The 24,155-nt window shown below is 38.1% G+C and overlaps 3 protein-coding genes across 4 annotated transcripts in view; 2 read left to right on the forward strand and 1 right to left on the reverse strand.

Moving 5' to 3' along the window:
- The first annotated feature begins 136 nt into the window (after positions 1-136).
- On the forward strand, positions 137-12,242 carry LOC149838719 (guanosine nucleotide diphosphate dissociation inhibitor 2-like). 2 transcript variants are annotated; one of them, XM_090006761.1, is made up of 13 exons: positions 137-315; positions 2,363-2,425; positions 2,509-2,592; positions 4,580-4,687; positions 4,798-4,970; positions 5,397-5,508; positions 5,600-5,680; positions 5,771-5,833; positions 8,702-8,803; positions 8,900-9,024; positions 9,454-9,664; positions 9,812-9,886; positions 11,937-12,242. In XM_090006761.1, the coding sequence occupies exons 1-13, from the start codon at positions 229-231 to the stop codon at positions 11,985-11,987; spliced, it is 1,335 nt and encodes a 444-aa protein (XP_089862887.1). In that variant the 5' UTR covers positions 137-228; the 3' UTR covers positions 11,988-12,242. The 2 variants fall into 2 exon arrangements, with proteins under 2 accessions (XP_089862887.1, XP_089862888.1); XM_090006762.1 differs by lacking the exon at positions 2,509-2,592.
- A 3,319-nt stretch (positions 12,243-15,561) lies between these two features.
- Positions 15,562-19,932, reverse strand: LOC149838720 (very-long-chain (3R)-3-hydroxyacyl-CoA dehydratase PASTICCINO 2A-like). The gene is made up of 9 exons (XM_090006763.1): positions 19,628-19,932; positions 17,929-18,040; positions 17,814-17,832; positions 17,649-17,737; positions 17,513-17,566; positions 16,641-16,711; positions 16,466-16,547; positions 16,016-16,112; positions 15,562-15,924 (listed from the first exon to the last, which is right to left on the reverse strand). Exons 1-9 carry the CDS (start codon positions 19,696-19,698, stop codon positions 15,854-15,856), a joined length of 666 nt encoding a protein of 221 aa, XP_089862889.1. The 5' UTR covers positions 19,699-19,932; the 3' UTR covers positions 15,562-15,853.
- Positions 19,933-22,742: 2,810 nt separating this feature from the next.
- The window catches only part of LOC149838721 (putative ubiquitin-like-specific protease 2B), a 65,862-nt gene continuing 64,449 nt past the window's right edge, over positions 22,743-24,155 (forward strand). Inside the window, exon 1 of the mRNA XM_090006765.1 lies at positions 22,743-23,104. Within this exon, the coding sequence (XP_089862891.1) occupies positions 22,945-23,104 (160 nt within the window). The 5' untranslated portion in view covers positions 22,743-22,944. The remainder of the gene's footprint in view (positions 23,105-24,155) is intronic.

A 24,155-nucleotide genomic window follows, 5' to 3' on the forward strand; every position in this document is an offset into this window, starting at 1 on the left:
GGGCGAGGCGGGGCGGAGCCCCGTTGTTCCGTGGTCCACTGCCATCCCTAGCCTCGACGTGATCCCAGCGGGAGAGGAAAGCTGACCTGTTCAGACGGTATAAAAGGCGTCGAAGGGAAGCTCTCATCTCTGGAAGGAGAAGAAGAATTTTCGATTTTTTTCTCATTTTTCCCTTTATTCTTCTTGTCTCGATCTCTGCTCTCTTTCCTTGGGTTTTTTCCGGACGCCATGGATGAGGAATACGATGTGATCGTGCTCGGAACGGGACTCAAGGAATGCATCCTGAGCGGACTTCTCTCCGTCGATGGCCTTAAGGTTGTGCTCGATCTCGATCTTCATTCCCTCCTTTTGTTTCTCGAATCACTTCTTGCTTTTTTCTTCGCTTTCGGTGGTTTTGATCGCGATCGGAGATTGTTTGGCCTAAGATCGGTGTCCTTAAGCTACAGAGAATTCGAATCCGTGCTGGGGTTTCCATTTTCGGTCCTTTTCGGGTATCGAATTATGATGTTTGAGGGATGCAGAAGCTTAGATTTGTCGAGAATTCGAGGGAGAGGGGGATGGGGGTGCTGCATTGTTGTTTCCTTCGGTCTGATGCTGCTTGGGCTCTTGATCTCGTTTGGTCGTGTGACTTTATTATTGAATTCGAATGTATCATCGATGAGCTTATGTAGATCTCGTTTGTAGATGGTTGATGGTTTAATTTGTTTCGTTGATTTGATTAGGGTTTTTAGTTGTCAATATCTTATGATCGAAAAACCGGAGATTATGGCGTTAACACCCGTGAAACCAAGTGTTTTTGTTGTATCGGGTCTTGTAGGGAAACCTTGACAGTATGATTGGCCAAGAGAAGAGGACTATTTTGCTTGAAGAGTCCTTACATTCGATAGGTTTTGTATGATAACGAAAAGTGTCGTTATTTTTTAGACGAATATTGCAGAGAGTTTGTGTTTGTTCCTGATTTTCGATTCCTAAATGTTTGTGGGGGTTTAATTAATTAATTTCAGGTCATAGCTACCAGTTTGTTGGATTTTGAGAATTTCAATGATTATGCAATGTTATGTTTTTGGAAACAGTATTTGAGAGTATCAAGGATGAAAATAAATGAGATTTAAAGTTAGCAAAACAGTGACATGATTGATGGGTTGCCAACATGATGTTAAGGTTAGCGAGCACTACTGATTTTGTTGCAATATGTTGGGAAGCATTTTCAGGCATCAATTTCTTATTTGAGATAAAAGACTCGTGTCGGTGGTCTCTTAGTTACAGAACAATTATTTAAAACCTTCTCATAGTATTTTTTTGACTCAGAGAATTAAGCAGAGATTTTGTTGGTATTTTAAGGAGAAACCAGGGAGAGTGTAAGAAATTTGGAGATTTGTGGACTAAATCTTGGAAAATCTCAACATTTAACCACCGTTTCTATTTCTTTTTTTTTTCTCAAGAAAATCTTGTGAAGAATCCGGGGCGTGTTTGGATAAATTGAGTTGCAAGGCTAGAAATTGCAACTCCTTGTGCAAATGTATGGAAGACAAAGTTACAGTGCCTGGTGTTGCAATTCCCATCCGGAGACTCGTACTCTTTGCAAATGCGAACTTTTGCAACACCATGTGGAATGAACGTTAACTCCTAGAATTTTTGGTATTGGAAGAAAAGCCCAGTATATTAGCTTCTGAACGCCACGTGTTCAAACATTTATTATGATACTTCATTTAGAAGGTATCGTTCACCTTTAGTTGGTAACTGGTACTTTTCATGATATTAACCGTTAAAGAGTGTTAGTCCGGTAGTCTCATGGTACATGGCCTTTGGAGGCTGATGTAAAAGAAGCGTTCCTTTGAAATTAATTTAAACACTGCTGCTAAGTATGGCTCCTTTTTGAATTGTCGCACAACACAAGCCTTATCCTTTCAGTCTGTGGGGAGCCTAATGGAGGCAAGTGGGCACAGTTGCCATCTCACCAACTGCTGAACTGAATGTCTCCTTTCTGCTAGGTCATGGATTATGTGAGCTGCCTTTCTGTTGCTTATTTTTTCCAATTTTCCTTTAAATCTATGAATACATTTTTAGATGTATTCCTGTAAGATTTTCTCCCCATAGAAATGTGGATTAAACACTTTAATAAAAGGCTAAGATTCTTAAGATTTATTTTTGACACATGAAATTATTCTGTTAAATTGTTTTCGTAAGGTCACCATAAAGTTAAGGTATATAATCAGAAAATTACAGGTTTATTTATTTGATCTCTCTCTCTCTCTCTCATCTTGGTTAGCCACTCTTTTGGTTCCATGAGATAGTGTTGCAGAATTTATAATCAGCTTTCAGCAACTTGTCCACCATTCTTATTGGGCATTACTTGTGATAGGTCCTGCATATGGATAGAAATGACTACTATGGTGGGGAATCAACTTCACTTAATCTCATACAGGTAATGAACCTAGGATTCAGACAATGATGTTGTTTAGTGCTTTGAGTGTCCATGATTCTTTTTTTTTTCTTTATTATTTGTAGCTTTGGAAGAGGTTTAGAGGAAATGACAAGCCTCCAGGAGGTCTGGGATCAAGTAAGGATTATAATGTTGACATGGTCCCAAAGGTAATCCAGTTCCTTTGTTACCGTAACACCAACCCTTTTCCATTTTATCAAATACCCAAAGCATGTATTCCATCTTCCATGCAATTTTTTACTTTTTAGCATGTGCAATTGAGTTTGGGATCAAGGACTTATTTACTCCTTGTCTATTTTAATTCACCGGCTTTAAAGTTAGGAGGGCCGATCCATAACTAATCACTGCAGATGCGTGAGCTTTTTATCTAAGATCTACTTGAGAGGATATAAAGAATTTAGGCTCCTGTCTCATTCAAGATTCACAGTTTTTCCTTTTTCATTAGAGTAATTTTTCAATTGCTCGTGCAGATAATTGCATGTTTTTCTGGTTTAAAATTGCTATACCTATGCCATGTACAAGCTATAATAATTATAATCTTGGATGGACAGTTGTAAACAATCAGTGCAATTCCATACAATCCCAGATGACTAAACAATTAAACAATAAACATGCACCTTGAATGAACCTACTTGCACTTTTCATCCTCTATGATATGAATGCGATTGCGAACAGATTGGATGCAGGTTGGATCTGGATCATGACAGATCAGAATTCGAAACTGAAATGAAACCAATAGATCAGAATCTGGGTCCAGATTCAGACGACATCAGATAAGGTAAACTTGAACCAGATCTGAAAGATGTACGATCTATGTCACAATGATTCATAGAAAGGACATGGGATTCGGATCTGACTCAAAAATTCAAAAATATTTCAAAATTGGGACATGAGGACACCAATTTTTTTGTTTAATTTTTAATTGATAAAAAAATATTTCTTGAATATTTTTTACATTAAAAATAGTTTTTTTATTGAAATACAATTAAAATGTACTAAAATACTATTTAAAATATTAAAATAATGCCATATGCACCGTGTCTGTGTCCGAGCATGTTTGCTCGTCATCATGGACACACAGCCAAAACGGCATGTCCGTGACATAGTGTACAATAATGCTGGATCTGCTAAAAAGGAAAAAAAAATGTGTATGTAAAAAATGCAATCAAAGTGAATTTTGAACCGAATCCAAATTAAATCCAACCTAAAATACTGATCCAAATTCAGAAAAAATCCAGTTTAGCAAATCTGAAACCAATCCAAATGCATGTTCGACCTTACTTTTAAGGATCTGAATCCTAAAATAGGATATCTTGTTTGGATCAGAATCTGACTATATCCGTCTTACTCTAAGATGTTAATCGTATATGCTAAATCCACCAAGTTTGGCTTTAAAAAGAATATCTTACACCAATTTGTATTTGGTAGAGATTTCCAATTGGTGTCATTCATGTTTAGTTTTGCAATTGAACATATAGATATTAAATAAATGATATTGGACATATAGATATTAAAAAATGATTACTTGAACATATATTTACCTACATTTCAAGACTCAAAAGTTATAGTTTTTCCTATATTTATGTGAAGTATGAACATTTATAAACCAATAATATGGTCTTGTATTATCTTAGTCATGGAAGAATTAAGCACACACCTTAAAGGCTTCTGCTTACTCTTTCCTCAAGTCACTAGATTCACACAAACGCAGAGTCCTGCATTCCTGAATGAGCGGCAGCATCAACAGCCAGGGTGTCTCACCAAAAAGTATTTGGTTTCTTTCATTCTGACAAACCATGAATTTGCTTGTCAATGCAATGGAAAACACTAGATTGTGACTTACTTGAAAGGGTAGTTCATGATGACCACTTGTAGGACTACTACTACCGATTTAATAGTTCTTACTTCTTACTATTTTACTGTGACTTTTTACTCCTTGAATAGGTAAGCTTTTTATGGCATACATTTTCAAGAAAAGGAAAATTTCAGGCGTGAAAACCTTTTTTATTGTGTGTACCTTTGTCCAAGATCATCTTTACTATGAGAAGTAACTTTTCCCTGCTCAAACTAGAATATGTTTTCGCTTCAACTCTCCATTCCATGTTCATGGAAGTCACTAAACCTTTTTATACTCAGTTTATGATGGCAAATGGTGCTTTGGTGCGAGTTCTTATTCACACTGACGTTACTAAATATCTAAGCTTTAAGGCGGTTGATGGTAGTTTTGTATACAACAAAGGAAAGGTATGTTATTTTCAACATAATTTTTTAATTAATTTACTGAATTTGCTTTGAAATTTTGCCAGCTCTTTGTTGCTCACTTAAATTGTTTCTCCTTTCATTTGGTGTCTCAGATACATAAGGTGCCAGCTACGGATGTAGAGGCACTGAAATCTCCATTGATGGGACTCTTCGAAAAGCGCCGTGCTAGGAAATTTTTTATTTATGTTCAAGATTATAATGAGAATGATCCAAAGACGCATGATGGAATGGACCTTACAAAAGTGACAACAAAAGAACTCATTGAGTACTTGTTTCTTATTCATAATTTTACTGTACTTGTATTAACTTTAAAGTTTGTTCATTTGACATATAAACTTTATTTGAAGCCACAATCTTCAACACACACCATTATCTTTGTTTAGAGCATTATTTTGTAATCTTACAAAAGTTCGTTAATCTCATAATGACTTTCAAGCAGCTGCTGTAAACATATCACACGAAAAACCCAACATTAGGGAAATTTATCTGATTTTTGAGATTTGAAAATTCTTATTTTGCCTTGACATCTGAAGAAGCTATAGGAATTGAAGAATGTTTTGGATTAAAAATGTTTACTTTCCAACAACGTAAAGAAACAGGCTTTATATAGTTTACCTGCTTTAGAAGTTGGAGATCCTGGATAACAATCAATCCTTTCTTTCTCATAGCTTCTGTTTCACATGTGATGCAGGAAATTTGGATTAGATGAGAATACAATTGACTTCATTGGGCATGCTTTGGCACTTCATAGAGATGATGTCTACCTAGGTCAGCCTGCACTGGATACTGTTAAGAGAATGAAGGTGAATGTTTTACTGCTTTTTCATGGTTTACTGATATCTAGAGTCTTGCTGAAAGGATATTGACTAACATTAGGGCTTTTGTTTTGGATAGCTTTATTCCGAATCTTTGGCACGCTTTCAGGGAGGATCACCTTATATTTATCCACTTTATGGGCTGGGAGAGCTTCCCCAGGTTTCTTTCAACTTTCAACTTCAATACTTTTGAGATTTTATATGTTTTCTCTCGTCAATGTTTAGCCATATCGAAATAACAAATTTCTAGGCATTTGCTCGTCTAAGTGCTGTATATGGAGGAACCTACATGTTGAACAAGCCTGAATGCAAGGTACTTCATCTTTCTTCCATTGATGTTGAAATCCTGAAGTTTGGTTTGAAGGGTTGTTAATATCTTCCAAAGATTCATAATGATTAGAAATTTTAAGTTCTTGTGGATTTAGCACTTTTTTCAATAAGAAATCATACTGTTCTAATCCAGGTGCTTAGGCATTCTTATTTTTCGGTTTCTGAATAATTTTTCTTTATAGAATTTTCCAATCCCTTTTCAGTTTTTTGCTAATATTCATGAATGCTATAGTAGGCATTAGTAGGGATGGATTTGAGAATATCCATGGAGGCTATGGTATAGGAGAAAGAAATGAAAGTGGAGAAAGGATTTTAGATTTTTGTTTGTCCTATGATATGATCTTAGCAAACACTTGGTTTAGGAAGAGGGAGTCTCACCTAGTAACATTTAAAAGTGGGGTTAATACGAGTCAGATAGATTTTTTCCTACTTAGAAAGAGAGATAGGGGTTGTTGCATCGATTGTAAGGTTATACCAGGAGAAAGTGTAGCTACACAACATAGAGTCTTAATTTTAGATCTTAGAATTAGACAATGCCGCAAAAGGGATAGACATAGGATAGATCCTAGAATTAAGTGGTGGGCACTGAAAGGAGCTAAACAAGGAATGTTTGTAGAGCAGGTAGTTAAGGAAGTTGATTGGTGTCTCGAGGAGGATTCAGAATCAATGTGGAATAAGATAGCGGGTGGTATGAGAAAAGTAGCTAAGGAGGTATTGGGTGAGTCTAAAGGCGGTGCACCACTAGGTAAGGATACATCATGGTGGAACGAGGATGTCAAATTAGCTATTAAGGTTAAAAGAGAGTGTTATAGAAATCTAAGTAAGAGTCGTGATAATGAGAATTTGGAGAAGTATATGATAGCAAAGAAGGAAGCTAAAAAAGTTGTTCGAAACGCGAGGGCTAAGGTATATAAGGAGGTTTATGACAAGTTGGATACCAAAGAAGGCGAGAAGGATATTTATAGGCTTGCAAAGATGAGAGATAGGAAATCGAAGGATTTGGGTATGGTTAGATGTATCAAAGATGAAACGCAAAGGGTTTTAGTCAAAGATGAGGAGATTAAGGAGAGATGGAAAGATTATTTTGATAAGCTATTTAATGATAGTCATGCTCAAGATCTTGGAGACTTCTCCATTCCTTTTCATGAGATAAATCGTGACTTCATGCGCAAGATTCAAAAGAAAGAAATTGCAGAGGCTTTGAAGAAAATGAAATCAAGAAGGGCAGTTGGCCCAGATGGTATACCTATCGAGGCTTGGAAATGCTTGGGAGAGAAAGGTTTAGAATGGTTGACAAATCTTTTTAACTTGATTTGGCGAACAAATAAGATGCCTAATGAGTGGAGGAAGAGTACTTTGGTGCCTTTATATAAGAATAAGGGTGATATACAAGATTGCACAAACTATCGTGGTATAAAACTCATGAGTCATACTATGAAACTTTGGGAGAGGGTGATTGAGTCTAGGTTGAGGAAGGTTGTCATGATATCGGAGAATCAATTGGGTTTTATGCCTGGAAGATCAACTATGGAAGCTATACATCTTCTTAGACAACTTATTGAAAGATATAGAGAGAGGAACAAAGATTTGCATATGGTTTTTATTGATTTAGAGAAGGCATACGATAGAGTACCTAGGGACGTTCTCTGGTGGACAATGATGAAGAAAGGTGTTTCTCTCAAGTACATTAGTATAATTAAAGATATGTATGAAGGAGTAGTAACCAATGTCCGCACTTGTGGAGGGGTGACAACCAATTTTCCGATAACGGTTGGGTTACATCAAGGATCTGCTTTAAGCCCTTTCCTATTTGCGATAGTGATGGATGAGCTTACGAGATCAATTCAAGAAAATGTACCGTGGTGTATGTTGTTTGCTGATGATATTGTTTTGATTGATGAGTCTAGAGCTGGGGTTAATGCTAAGTTAGAATTATGGAGACAGACATTGGAAGCTAGAGGTTTTAAGTTGAGTAAGAGTAAGACTGAATATATGGAATGTCGGTTTAGTAAGCAACGAAGTAGTGATGGGAGTGTAGTGAAGCTTGGTGAGCAAGATATACCGGTGAATGATTATTTCAAATATTTGGGATCCATCATTCAAATGTATGGAGAAATTGATGGAGATGTAAATCATAGGATAAAGGTTGGGTGGATGAAATGGAAAAGTGCTACTGGAGTGCTGTGCAATCGTAGAATGCCATTGCGGTTGAAGGGAAAGTTTTATAGGACGACTATTAGACCGGCTTTACTATATGGCACGGAATGTTGGGCTGCCAAGAGACATCATATTCAAAAAATGAGTGTAGCTGAGATGCGGATGCTTAGATGGACGTGTGGAAATACAATAAAAGATAAGATTCGGAACGAAGAGATACGTAAGAAGGTAGGTGTTGCACCCATTGAAAATAAGATGCGAGAGAATCGTTTACGGTGGTTTGGACATATTCGGCGAAGGCCTAATGATGCTCCAGTTAGAAGGTTGGAGAAATGGGAAAATATATTAGTTAAAAGAGGTCGGGGTAGGCCTAGGAAGACTTGGATGGAGATGATAGGAAAGGATATGAATGCTTTGAACCTCACCGAGGACATGGCGTTGGATAGAAATGATTGGAGGAAAAGGATTCATGTGGAAGACCCAAAATGAATTTCTTTTTTGGTTCATATCGCTGACCCCAATTGTTTTGGGATGAAGGCGTAGTTGTTGTTGTTTGTTTGTTGTATTCATGAATGCTATAGGGATTTACGTAGGACTTGGGGACTTTTTCTATCAATAGCAATGTCTTTAAAACAAGTCAAATCATTCAGATAACCCATTTTGAACCTTAATTAATATCCGTCACTTTTTGCAGGTGGAATTTGATGAAAGTGGAAAAACTTTTGGTGTAACATCTGAAGGTGAAACTGCCAAGTGCAAGAAAGTTGTGTGTGATCCATCATACTTGCCAAACAAGGTAACTATTATGCAGCATGTCACTGAGTTTTCTATTTTAAGTGGGTTATTTGTAAATTGTAATAGACTTTCAATTACCATTTTATAACTTCAACAGGTGAGAAAGGTTGGGAAGGTTGCCCGGGCTATTTGTATAATGAATCATCCCATCCCAAACACAAACGATTCACACTCGGTGCAGGTTATTCTGCCTCAGAAGCAACTTGGACGCAAATCAGACATGTATATTTATGACTTGTATTTTCAAATGCTTTTGGTGTCAATTACAGTCACTATGGGGACATCATTTATTTCAATTGCATGCTTGCTTGTGCTTGTCTGGACGTTGACCACCACACATGCAATTTAATGGAGCTGCTGTTCTTCAGCTTTATTTTGCTTTAGTGGTTCTCAAGTTTGACCGACTTATTGCTGGCTTAACCATAATAGCTAATGACTTGAAAACTAAAATGATTCTTAAATTTTCTTATGCCCAACAGTAGAAATACTTTCCTTAAATGCAAGATTTCACCTTTTTCTTTATGATCTGGATGGTGGAGTTGCAGCATCTTTGCTCAAGAGATGTTGGGTCCAGGGTCATTATCTGTTATAGACTGGGCTTTGATATATGAAGCCTGCTCATTCTTTTGTCCATGCTTCTGTTGGTCACAGGTATCTGTTCTGTTGTTCTTACTCTCACAATATAGCACCAAAAGGGAAATTTATTGCCTTCGTTTCCACTGAAGCTGAGACTGACAATCCAGAGACAGAGCTGAAGCCTGGAATTGATCTTCTTGGACCTGTTGAGGAGACATTTTTTGATACCTATGACAGATATGAACCTACTAACGATTATGCTAGTGACCATTGCTTCATATCCACTGTGAGTGTTTTCTTTCTGTATCAAGACTTGTTCATTTTAGGAAAAAGTTATGGTTGAGTTGCCTTGTTCATTGCATAATGTACACCTTTTTCATCACATGAATTGTATTTTGGAAAGTAGAAATAATGATTGAGATGCTTTATGCAGAGTTATGATGCAACATCACACTTTGAGTCAACAGTGCAAGATGTACTCAAGATGTATACTCAGATTACTGGAAAGGTATCTTCTGAATCTTGGAGCAACCCATTCTGCATGCTGTGGAATTTTGAATTCTCTCAGTGCTATAACTGTGAGAAAATGAAAAAACTAAACCCTTATCACTTGTTCATACTATTAATGTGTCCTAATGCTTAACAGATAAGGGAGCCTGTTGCTTCGTCTTAAAATGCACTATTTTGCACTATTTTATACTCTTCCATTTCAATGTGTCTTGAGTTGAGAACATGATATTTATGTTCTTCACAAGCTTAGTTTATCATGTCCCCTAGGTCTCTATAAAATTAAGCATATTCGTCTAAATAAACAGTTTGTTTACCTCACTAAGTTCAGGACAAAAGGTCCTTTAGTTATTCTGCCAGTCATACATGAAACTTAAGGGTCACAATCAACTATGTTCTTGTCCTACAGTGAACTGAGGGTATGTTTGATGGCTTGTCCAGGATTGGACGAAATGAACAAAAAAGACGGAACAGAAGATTGGTTCTGTTCGTTCCGTAATAACTGTACCACGTCCAACGTTTGTTTGGACTGTACTCGGATGTTGTGTTCCAAATGTCCATTGTTTGATGACGATGTGCGGACAACTTGGACAGTCATGGATAATGGGTCGGATTACTTTGTTTTGGATCGTATGACCCGATCCGCCCAACCATACAAGTGTTTTAACATGTTTATTATGGGTTTTAACTTCTGATATAGATATCGGGTTGGATCTAAAAACTAAAATATTTTAAAATTTGGGTAATTTGAAAAAAAATAAGAATTGATAATTTTTTATATGTAAATGCTTTAACCGGTGTCATATTAGATCTAATTATGAAAGTTTATCAAACATTTATGGACTGTAGCTCCAAATATAGATCTCAAACTGGATCCAAGTACGAAAAAAATGTTTAAATTTTGGGTAATTTGAAAAAAAAATAAGAATTCATATTTTTTTATATACAAATGCAAAAAACCATAAATAAATCATAAAACCCTAAAATGCAAGAACATAAATCATAAATAAACCAAAAAACCCTTAACTACAAGAAAAAAACCATAAATAGAATAAACCATAAATAGATTATAAAATTAAATATAAAAACCTTAATTTAAACCCTAATGAAAGAAAATCAAAGAAAAACAACCCTAATCAAATACAAGAAAATCCCTAATCAAATTAAGTATAAGAATCCCTAATTAAATTTTTTTATTCAAAACCCTAATAAAATAAATTAAAAAAAAGATCTAACCTAATAAAAAAATCAAAGAAAAAAAAGCCCTAATCAATGAAAATCAAAGGAAAAAACCCTAATAAATAAAAATCAAAGAAAAAATCCATAATTCATAAATATCAAAGGAAAAACCCCTAATCAATGAAAATTAGAGAAAAACCCTAATTATTTAGAAGATCTAACCTAATAAACAAAAATCAAAGTAAAACCCTAATCAACGAAAATAAAAAAAGGCCTAATAAATAAAAATCAAAGTAAAAACCCCTAATCAACGAAAATCAAAGAAAAAAACCCTAATCAAGAAGAAGAAGAATGAGAGATAGAGAGAGAGCTTGCGGCTGGCTGCCCCTCTGGCCGTTGCACAGGAGAGAGAGTAGGCTCCCCCTCTGCCCTTTTTTTTTTTAATTTCTTCCCCGTCCCTGTTCTCTTCGTAACAAGGGGGTGGTACGAAAAGTTTCCATTATTATGGACGCGACGGATGGCGTTCTGCTCATCCGCCACATCCGACATTTGTTAAAATTAATGTTTTCTTTTTGTGATTTTCGTCTTGCTTGACACGCGGGATTCACCATCAAACATGCCCTGATGGTTCAGATGATTTAATGGGGTCAAGCATAAATTATGGGCTGCCATACCATCAAATTGGTGGAAGCCCTACCCCTACCCTCCATGCATAGTGTGCATACACTCCAGTCATCTGCTTTCCTTTTGCAGGATTCCATTCCTTCAGGCTTCACATACTGCATAACCATTAATATATGCTGCTGACATTTTTCTTTCACTGGACGATGTAAATACATCAATCTGATTACTGCTCTCTAATATGGTTTCAGGTTCTTGATCTAACTGTGGATCTGAGTGCTGCTAGTGCTGCTGAAGAGTGAGTTTTGAAACATCTGTCAAATTTCTATTTTTCAGCGCTTCAGCTTTATTAGCAAAATATGCCCTTGGGACTCTTTAAATGCTTCTTTTTGTAACTGTAATACTGGCTGACTGCTCGAAATTAGATAATTTCTATATCTAGTAGTGACAGTGTTCATAATGGATTTTGAAAGGAAGCACCTCAAAAGAAACGTGTACACCATTGATTCCTTCCTGGCCTCCTGCAATAAAAAGTAGATGATTGCATCTCTCTCTCAGCTATTTTTACCAATCTATTGTTAGATGCAAATGCTATTTTATTTGACTTAAAAGAGTGTTGCCGTAATTTGGTGCAACGTCTGAATGCCACAAATTGTTGGTTGACCAAGACTGGATCCTGGACAGAGTTTGTCAGAGACAACCAACCTGCCCTAAACTTGGTCCATGTGAAAAATCCTATTTTTCGAGTTCTGAATGCTTTTCCAACGAAAATGGGAGTTGGGATCTGACTACTCCAAGCCAGGCATCTGTGCCTTGCCTAAATGTACCTTTAGAGTATGTTTGAATCACCTTCCCCCACCCGAAATGGGATGAAATGAACGCGGAGGACTGATTTCAACAAACATGGATGCGGTGGATGCTCGGAACAGCGTCCGCCGCATCCTTAAAAAGATGTTATTTTCGTAACACTCCTCCCCCTGTTACAAAAAGAACAGGACTGGGGACGCATGTTAAAAAAAAGTTGGGGGTAGAGGTCCCCCGACTCTCTCTCTCTCTCTCTCTCTCTCTCTCTCTCTCTCTCTCCCCTTTGCAGCCAAGGGGTCACTGATGCCGGGGATGAGGCTGCTGTTGAGGCGATGCAAGGCCGGCGAGATGATGTGAGGCCATCGGGGATGAGGCTGCCATTGAGGCGATGCGAGGCCGCCGGCCAGGTTTCTCTTTTCTTTTTTCTTTTTCTTCTTTTTCTTTTATCATGGTTTGAATCAAATTTCTTTTTAAGGCATTTTTAGGTTTTCATATGTGGGTTTTCTTAGATTAGGGGTTTTTGTTTGATTTTCATATATTAGGTTTTTGTTTGTTTTTGTTGATTAGGGTTCTGTTCTTGATTAGGGCTTTTTTTCTTCCTTCTTACCCTATCAAACAACAGACATTTGTTGGACTTGGAACAAAAAGAATGGAACGAACAGAACCAATGTTGTATACTGTTTTGTTTGTTCATTTTGACTAATCCTTGGCAAGCCATCAATCAACCCCTTACAGTGTGAATCTCAAAGCCAGCAAGACGAGCCATGCTAACCCATTTACCAAACGTCTGAATCATCAGTCATTGGAGGAGGCGTTTGTTTCACTCCCTTTCATATGAAGAGGGCCTACTTTCCCACAAGGACTGAAACGAACGCTCCCGTGAGAAAGCATGGGTGGCCCCCTTGACTTGCACCCAAAATAAGCGTTTTCACATGAAGATGCAGTCACAGGGCAAGCATTTCGCATGAAAGCTCGTTCCCTCAGGTGGGAGTGTAACAAACACCCCCTTAACGATTCCCAGTTCAATAACCAGGCTTGCCTTCATTCTGCCAAAATGCACAAACTCCAGATTGCCATTTTAGTCTTTCATCAAATTTTCCCACCGTGAGCTAACTGCTTTTCGAACTGCACCCATCAAACGGTCGAATTCACCCCCTCACCCAAAATGATTTTAACTGCAACCATTCCAACCTTCTCAAGCCCCAATAACACCACATTTTCTTGTCTTGAAGAATGAACCAGCTCCTTTCAGTGCTCAATCTGGCATCAGTAACCATGCCCATACAGATTCTGGCATCATGATCAATATCATTGCTTATGAATATCATCATTAGAGGGTATGCAGATGGCGTATGATCCGACCCTCTGGATTTTTTTCACGATCCCATCTCAAAACCCCTTTGGTAATCGATAGCGATTGAAAAAGGATAACATATGAACAGTAAGATTTAAGACATCTTTGAACATTCTGAGGGTTTGCAAAATCATGAAAGATGGATGATGCGAGTGAACTATTTAAGCAAATGCCTGAAAAAAACTAGGGGCTCTCGCAAATACCATCTTTAATGTGTCCGAAGAAAAACTAGACCACTTGGAATACCATCTTTGGTAGGTATGCTAAATTGGTCAGAGTTTTTTTTTATATATTTGCATGGAGAAACCACCCTCAGGATCAGGGACCTAGCTGTGCTGGCTCTGCCTGCCATACTTACAGTTAGGACAGCGTAAAACTCCTTGGGCTTACCCCTTGCCCCCAAGGGAGTCACCATGCTTCAGCTTGCACAAAGGGTGACACCCATGGTATTTGAAACTAGACCACCTGCCAGCGGCCTAGGACCCATCTCACTACACCAAACCCCTTTTTGGGGCTAAATTGGGCAGAGTTGAAATTGTAAAACAGTTTGATAAACTGTTTTACCGGATTCCTGGAACATCACCTGATACGACAACTTTGATTTGGGATCCAAATGTGGAATCTTCCCATCAACATGTATGCACAAGTTTGGAAGCATGGACAAATCATGTGAACTTCCCAACCCCATTCTTTCCTAAAGTCTCAAACAATGCACTGATGATTTTGACACTCGCAAGATTTTCCTAGAGATTCAAGAAAACGGAGTCACTGGTCGTGTTCTGAAAAGAGGCGAACTTGAGACAGTTTAAATCTTCAGTTTTTTTTTGCATGAAGTGGTTGCTTTCAAGTTTCAAGGCTCAGACACATTTTCATGCTCAGCCTAAGCACACATGCAGTCAGACTTCAAGTGCAATATCTTATAGCTATCTTAACAGCTTACAGTCTCACAGATTCATTTCCAAAGTTTTGACAGATTCATATTTAAAGTTGGACATTATAGACTAACAAATGAAAATCGTGAATGGGACAGAAACTTCAGCACCATGGATGGAAGGTTAAACTTTGAGGCCAGAATAAATAGTTTGGAAGGGGTGAAAACGCTCGTTGAAACAATGCATATTCAACCCATACCCGTTGGGTTGTTAGCTGATGATGGAAATTTAGCAAAGTTTAACCGGCTGACTTGCAAAACGGCATTTGAGTTAGCCAATCAAAATATAGGTTTTATATGCCTTTTTAACCATTAAATGTGCAGAATGCAGTAGATGGATGGAAGAGAGTAATTGGGTATCAACAGTGGGAGATGATTAGCGTTCCTGCCTTTACCTGATTGTATGACGGATTACATTGAAAACAGCCCTCGCTTTCTGTGGGGAACGAGAGGCAGTGTTGGTGTTGATGAGCTGGGGCTCATGGAAATGCATAGGCCTTCATGCATTTCTGCAGCATGCAAACGCACCCTTACATACATGGGAAGAGGTTGACAACTGCTTATGAGATTTTAAATTCGACTGATGAATGCATAGGAAGAGGTTGGCAAATGCTTCTGAGCTTTTAAATACGACTGATGAAAGTAAACTGTCAGAACAATGAAGAATATTAAGGTCTCACTGTGTGGGCTGCCATACATTTATCGAGTTCACTGTTGAAGCCTCATCGATTTGAAAATAGGTATTGTTTCTGGAGATTGGATATAAAATCTGCTAAATGCAAGGTTAAACAGTAATTTTCTTTTTCTTGGGCGATGTAAACTTTTACTTGAAGACAGCCTTCCCTAAAACAAAGAAGCTTAAACAAGGAGATTAATCAGAGGGAGCTTGATCAATACTTTTGGTTGAAGCTGAACCCCATAGAGATAGAGATGAGCTCCAATAAAATTGAATCAACAGTACTTCAGTCTCGGATTATGGCATACATGCATTTCACCAACAATCTTGACTTAATATTCAACAGAAAAAACAACAAATACTAGCAGCACCTAGCGATGGTACTCGGGGAGGAACTAGAGCTCTACTCCTTTTTGGACTTGGAGATGGCCTTCTTCCTTTGACCCAGCATATATGTGTACATGTGTGGGCTCCCTGCAAGATCACCATGTCAACCACCCACAGAATTAGAGACCTTACAAGTTTACTGCCAACAATGTTTTCCTAAAGAGGACAGTTTGCTTGCCTGGGACATATATTCCAAGGACTGCAATCGCAGCATAGAAGTAATCAAATGAGAAGTTCCACTTGTTTGGCATCCTTATACAGTATTTATCAGAGCCCTGAAACAGTTCGCCAGATGCCATCATTTGTCACAGTTGTGATGTATTAGCAACTTTCGAGGAATGAATTAGTACAAAGCACAAAAGAAGTTCACCACAAACATTTTCAGATGCGGCGAATATTTTATGTGAGGGACAACTTAAGGATCTATCCTTGAAATACACCTCTGGTTTTATGTATCCTAAATAGAATGCAGAAGATAGAAGCGACCGTGGCTAGTGAGTTAATTGCAATCACATGGCCCAGTGGTGAAAAGAACAAGATCTGGTCGGTGACGACTTTTTTAAGAATTAACGGTCCCGGCAATGAAGAATTCTGTTTATAATGTAAAATAAGTGCCCATGGCTCTTACCTTGATGTATGGAAGGGAAATATATAAAAGCCCAACCTCACTGGTGATGCCAGTTGGATACAGAACCAAGAAGGTGCTATATCTGCAAAATTGTTTTGGCAAGACTGCAGTCAATTCCAAAAAAAAGATGGCCTCTTAAAAAAACTGAGAACTGAGGAAATAATGGAATTAGTACCTTAGCCACAAAAGCCAAGAAGGTGCAAAACCAAGGGCCTCTTTCATGCCAAAAAAGGAATATCGGATAATCTGCACCATAAAAAAAACTTCATAAACAAGTTTCATCTGGAAGATCATCTTGTGCCAGAAAGATTACTAAAAAAATGCTCAAGTTTCAAGACTAAATCCCAAGTGCGTTGCTGAAACGGATGGCAGCTATCGCCATAACAAATCTAAGACACAATCAAGGTTGAAACTAATAAAATGGAAAAAATAAAGAGCAAGAAAACCATAAAAAGGATTAGAATCAGACAGCAAATACAGCACCATAACTCAAACTTCTGGTTTCACTTAGCTGATGAGCTGCGTTTGTAGAATTTGAAAGTGTTAATCTGTATCAGTTTTGCTGAAATTATTAACGAGTGGAAGAAAAGAAAGTATGACTAGTCACTAACAAGTGGAATTGTTCAATCAAAATTATTGGGCTTCCATAATGAACCTTTTGACTTCAAATAGCTTATTCTTTCCAACGGCGGGTTCCGTTTTGCAAAGGCTGTGTGTGCATGAACATGCATATGTGTGTGCACATGTATCTTTTGTAATTTCTCACAGTAATTGATGACATGAAAACCTAAAGAGTTGCTTTGCAATCATGCACATTCGCTAAAAAGAACTTCATGATGTCACATTCCGGAATATATGTTGTGCTAGTTTCAGTTTATACTTTATGATAACATCAATTATGCTTGTTGTAGCATTACTGAAAGGTAAAAAAACAAACAAGAAGAATTTCTGTTGGCACTTCTTTATATTAGTATTTAACTAATCACCACTTTCAGATAGCAAATACCAATCGAATAGTTAAAGATGAAACTTACAAAATGCCCATACCTCTGTTATCGACCAACTAATCACCAGACTGCTAACAAGCATATGGGTCCTAGTCTGCAAATGAATCCCAAAAAACCCAAGATCAATATAACTATAACATCACACCTCTATCAAAAGTACAATCAACCATACATACCTCAGGAAAACTATACAAGATTCCCCAGGTCACATACAACCTTGAACCTATCTGTGGCAATGTTGCTGTAACGGGAGACCTTACCAAACCTGACAAAAGCAAAAGTAGCATTTCTTAACAGAGTTCACAATGACTAACATAAACATAGTGGACAAACTTTCTTACCAACAAGGCCATGGAAAATCTGTCCAACGCATGAATCCAGTGCAAAACATCAGGTCAATAAAATTAGTATCTGAATGCATGATATCAGAAAAACATAAAAAAAGGCTATCCTTACTTCCAAAATTGCTGCAGTCTGAGCAAGCTGGAGAGGCCTTTCAACTGCATCATATACTTTGGTATGGTCGGATTCACACAAAGTTCTCAATGCTAGATATAAAACTTGAAGCCTGCAGAGATGGACAACTAGTTATAAACATCAACAAGAAAAACCATGTGCAACAAGAAAATGAAAGAGTAATCATTATGCAAAAAAAAGGAACATCAATTTAGATCTGTGACAACAATTTTCAACAAAAAATTCAACCTTCCACTTTGATGAATACAATCAAGGAAAACAGGAAATTATAGCTGTTGGAACATATGCAGCATCATGTGCAGACTATAACTAAACCAACCATGCTTAACGGGAGTTACAACCTAGAACTACCTATCAGTATACAATGATAAGTCAATTTTGGGAAAATTTTAACATTAACTACGACAGAGATGATTGTATTCGAACTTATGTTGCTACCTTGCATCCTCTGCTTGTGGTACACATGAGTCCCCATTGTGTGTAACATCCAACTTGGGGGGATAAAGATATTTGCAAGAAAACCAACTCAAGTATTTCTCTTTCACTTGCAACATCTGCCCACAAAAATGGACATTCTAAGTGCCTAGTAGATTGCCAGCTTACAAATGAATAACTTAAGGTGCAATATTAGATTAGCTCATATGATGGTTTTTACTTTTTACCCATCAGTAGGTCTAACTAATTTAAACAAAAATAGTTAGATAAAATCAATGTGACAACATCTTCGATTCCAAATCCTTTTGAATATTGTACTTCATTTCTAACTTTTTATATAGCTGATTTTTTCCTGATATTTTCTAAAAATTAATAATTTTCAAATTATTCATGAGCCTTTCCCTCGCCAAGATTTTCTCAAGACTGAGATGTGTGACATTGCTTCTTTACTATTTCATTTTCTGTGTTCTAGTTTCATTTCAGACAACCAAGTAATTCGATGGCTAACATGAACCATCAAATACTACACCCGTGCATCCCTTGGTGGCCCTTCAGGTGCCTGGCATGACTGACATCCTATCTCGCCAGCAAATAACCTTGCCAAGCATATGAGTGCAATGCATGCATCATCTCTATCCTCCTCTAAGTAATAAAAAATGATGAAAGCCACACACGAGGTCGCCTACCAATCTACACAAAAATATGCTATCATCCACCCCGCCTATAACCTACACCTCAAATCAAAGAACAACGATGTCCAGACCTATAAGAACCGCCTCAATATGAGCTCATGGATCCCGTGTGAACTGTGATATGGAGATTCAAAGGCCTACTTCCAGTTCATAATCAGCGTTGAGATCACAGATCTTAAACGCAGATGCTGTTCCAGACATCACTGTTTCATCTATCGCATTGCTTCCAAGGTTTTATTATGGCTCTTCAAGAGACCGTTTTGTCGAGGAAAACGAAATAATAGAGAAAAGAGTTTACGACACAAAATCAAGACACTGAACGCGAATCGAGCTCGAAATCAACTACTCCGACTCAGAACCAGCAGATCTCAATTGACACTGGTTTAGCACAATCGAGTCCATCCGAGCTAAATTACAAAAAACACATACAAAAAATCACCAAAAATGAAAAAAAAACACACACAGAGAGAAACGCGTTGCTGATCCATATCAATTTGAGCGATTAGAAAAACAAACAAAAACATAAAAAAAAAAGAACATGAAGGATTTACCATCCGGCGAAGACGGTCCAGTTGTAGAGCGAGAGGTATAGACGCCGGAGGGCCGAAGCGAAGCCCGCCATCAACGGAGCTTCCTCAGAGAGGAGATGGCGAAACGGAGAAGAAAAGGGAGTGGAAACGAGGTGGATCTAGGGTTTTTGAAGAATGGGAATCGGGTGGATTTCTCCTCCTCCTCCTCGTTATTGAGTGAGATAATTGGGGGGAAATTTTGGGGTTTTAAAGAAGGGGAAGAAGGGGAGAAGCAAAGGAGAGCATGTGCCATTATGGGGCGCAGGTGAGCAGATCAACAAACTCCCAACCGAATCTTAAATTGACGCATTTTTTTATACTCAACGGCCTTATACAAAACCCGCATCTGATGTGATAGTCAAGAAGAAAAATCAATGGGGCCGTTTTTTATGCAGCAGCGGCGCAAGCTTGGCATGCAGCTGCACTACTGCTGACCATTCATCTGAACATTTCTCGATATGGACACCGCAAACTTTAAAATAGATATTTCTATAAAAAGGAATTCTCAAAATCACACATAAATTTCGTGCCCTCACTCTAATCATACACTATCATAAAAAACATGTCCAAACTTTTTCATCAGTAATTAAGAAAACCCACGGTTTGTGTTGGGACATTGCAAGTTCAAAAGCCCAATTGTACTTTGTATAATCGGTGGGGGTCTGCTTAACCCCAATTTGCTTATTAGAATAGTTTCACTCAGCAGGTGTGAAACTATTAGAATAGTTTTTATCCCAACTCAGCAGGTGTGGGTGTTAAGTAGGGATGCACAACGAACCGAGCCAGCTCAAGCTTGGCTCGAAGCTCATTCGTGCTTTAAATGAGCCGAGCTTGAACATGGTTCTAAGGCTCGATCGAGCAAATAAGCCGAGCTTGATTAGCCTATCGAGCTCGATAAGGCTAGGATACAATTATAAATAAATATATATATATATATATATATATATATATATATATATATATATATATATATATATATATATATATTTGCAATTCTATTCATCACTTTTTCTGCTTATTTTCGGTGTCAATGACTAAAATGTATGCTTTGGCTTAGTTCACTTGGGAAACTTTAGAGAGATTTGGGTTTGAAACCCACCTTTAACAATATTTAAAAAATAAATAAATTCTCTATTATGTGTCACAATTTATGAACAAAGAGATCAGGAAAACCATCGGGTCTTGGTGCATTGTCATCCTCTAAATCGAACACCGCTACCTTAATTTCTTCATTTGAAACTTGCCTAACCAAAATCCAATTCTCCTCTTCACGGACCCTTGGGTCTAGGGGTGTCTACCGGTGGGGTTTACTAGAAACCGACCACAACCAAACCTTATAGTGTATGGGTATGGTGATAAATGAGAAGACCCGATTAAGACTTGGGTCTGGACTCGAAGGACCGATTAATACATGAATCCGGATATAGTTTGTGAAATTTTATAACATACTGGGGTCCGACCCAAGTTTTAAGTAAGAGCCACAAATTTTCAATGTAAAAATGATAAAAATAGTATTTTACCAGGTGTGGGTCGAGTTTAGTTTGTGTAATTCTTATCGGGTCCAGGTACAATTTCTCTTATGATGGGTCCGAGTATGGTTTCTATTATTATGATACCATACCCAAAAATCAGGGCCAGGTCTAGTTCCACCTAAGTCCGAACCAAACCCGACCTGACCCGTTGTGATCCCTACTTTCGGCTTTGAAGGGAGTAAAAAAAAAAGTGTTTGCGTAACTACCCATGAAAATGTTTTGGCTAACCCCACCATTTTTGTGACACACAAACGCCCCCTAAGTATGGTTTTGAATTAGTGGAGATTTTTATGCAGCGGGTTACGTGCTTGGCATGCAGCTCCATTATTGCTAACCATCTATCCCAACTTTTTTTAATGGACAATACACCAATCTTGAGAAATGTCATGATGGATGATGTGAGACAGGTCGTTGCACACCCACCATGCAATGATGTTGCATGTAATGTGAAGTTTTTGGATTAAAGGATTTTATTGTTTGGGGTAAATCATTACCTCTATCTTACCAACTAAACATGTGTTAATGTTAACCAAATCAAATTGTCAAATGTGTGTTTTTTGATTAATGGAACAAAAATTTAAGTGTGTTTATTAAATTCTTAATTGTGTTTTTTATCAGCATAAAATTATTTTGTCTCCTGCATATTTCAAACACTGCTGAAAAACACAATGATTCTTCTTTTTTAATTGATTAATTTAAACAACGAGAGGGTGAAGGGAGTGGAAAATAAAACAGAAGACGAGGCAGCATCATCCTTACGAAGATGTAGTTTGAAAAAGGCCTATCTTTACTCTCATCTCCACTCTCAACACCATTATTTTCTCTCAAAGTTACCAAACACATGTGGGGGATAGATGGTATTTATTAAAGAGTAGTGCTACAAGAACACAATACATACTCCCACCCACTAGAAACCATAGCTGTAGGTTGCATCTTTTCAATCAGACCTTATAGATGTAATCAACATAGTTTAATTGATAAGGATTATGTTTTTCAAACATAAAAATAGGTTTTTATAAGTCATGATACATTGTGAGACATTGATTTTTGAAGATCTTTAAAAACCTACATGCATGCAATCATCACATGACCCAAATCTTGTTTTTCATTAAATGATGATTGCAGATCATATCTATAGGGCTTGACGACAAAAACACCTTGAAAAAATTGAAAATATGAAGCTCCAATTAGGTGGGAGTGAGTAGTACCATACAATTACTATTTATTAAATTCTCATTAAATACCATCTCCCCTTCTTCCCAAACAGAACGGTTTAAGATAGTTTAGAAGCTGCATAGTTTGATTGCTGGTCAGTCATGTAGAGGCCTTGTTAGACCCAGATCCAGTTAATTATCTGCTCGAACTCGATCGTTCAAGTATCGGGTCAAGTTCGGAGCCACTGCAGAAAGGGGGGATCTCGTAAATTTCTTCAACTAATGAGACCAATAGCGTAACTTCAGGGAGGGGTCTCTTTTTTGAGCTCGGGCTCGGCCCTGCCGGACGCACGGAGCCCGAGGAGGCGCAGTGGGGCCCACTCCGACCCCGAATTCAAGTCAAAAGTAAGAGAGAGAGAGGGAGAGAGGGCCCGGCGAGAATTGAGACTTCTTCCTGGATTCCTTCCATCACACGCCTTCCCTTTTCCGGCTTCGTCCGTCGGGAACCGGTGAATTTTTGCCGGAATCTCTCATCGCGTCTCGGTTTACGGAGACCCAGGGCTCCCTGGCGCGCATCCTCCCTCGCTGGAGCTCGTGCCTCGGACGATCGCCGATGAGGAGCGAGTCGCGGAAGGAGCCCTCGGTGTTCGATTTCAACGCCGTGGATGACGCCACAGAGATGGCGTCCATCGACATGACGAGGAAATTCAACGTCCGGGAAGATTGTAAGGAGGAAGATAGCCGGATGTCGAAGTACGATTTCCTCAGTTGCTGTAAGTGTGGAAATATCTCTTGTTTTCGATGATCTATTTTTTTGCTTTTTCATGGGCGTTTTGTTTTGAACGTTTATCGGTGGAATTCATTTAGTCAGGATGAGTTAGGGGCTGGATGTAGCGTTCTAGAGAGCTATTATATGTAAACTTATTGTATCTGGTTTGCTTTTCCCCTGTTTTGTGCTTAGGGTTTGCTTGCAATTTGGTTATCTTGAATGAAAATTCGGACGTTTTAGCGTGAAGATGCAAAAGTTTTAGGAACTTAAGTTGTTAATATTTGTTTAGTCCTTACTTGAGGTTAAGTTTGTACTGTTAATTAGGATGGTGGGTGAAGAACCCCTCTGAAACATTAATTTCTGGTTATTCAAAACTCACTACATGCCATACCGATTCTAAGGAATTGACTCAGGAAGAAATACACAGGATTTATATGGTTCACTCTGTACGAACTACAGCAACGGGCAATAGGCAAGAGCGCATTCACTATCTGGAGGGGCAGTTGCGAAGTGCTGTGGGTGTTGGAAATTGTCTTGCATTAGGCAAAAATATGTAGTGGAACAACTCCTCTTTTCATGCCATTACTCTGCTTCATCCTTCCGAGAAGGTGATGACGACTGGCCTGAGATGAAAGCCCGAAATTTGTGTATGGTCATGTATATAGAACATAAAGCACATTCCTCCGAAGGTTATGATGACATGTATAGGGTGAACGTTTTGTTGCTGTCTAAATGGTAACTCCCCCCCTTGTAACCTTCAGAATTTTAGTTTCGATGGTTCGTGATCCTTTCATGCTGATAGCTTGAAAGCACCTTTCATTTTTACAAGAAGTGAAAGTGCCTTTCTACAAACTAGCTGTAGAGAAGACACCAGGCCTGGATGGATTTCCTATGGCTTCTTGAAGATATTTTTGGGAAGAATGTAGCTCAAACATCATGAATATGATGGAGTATTATATTAACAAGGCCGTCTGGGAGTGTTATATTAAGAGGTCTGTCTTGGAAGAGCTTAATAGATCAACATCTATTCTCATAGTCAAGGAGCCAAGAACAAC

The sequence above is a fragment of the Nuphar pumila genome, chromosome 5, assembly GCF_984573655.1.
Source record: "Nuphar pumila chromosome 5, dmNupPumi1.hap1.1, whole genome shotgun sequence".
Classification (NCBI taxonomy): domain Eukaryota; kingdom Viridiplantae; phylum Streptophyta; class Magnoliopsida; order Nymphaeales; family Nymphaeaceae; genus Nuphar; species Nuphar pumila.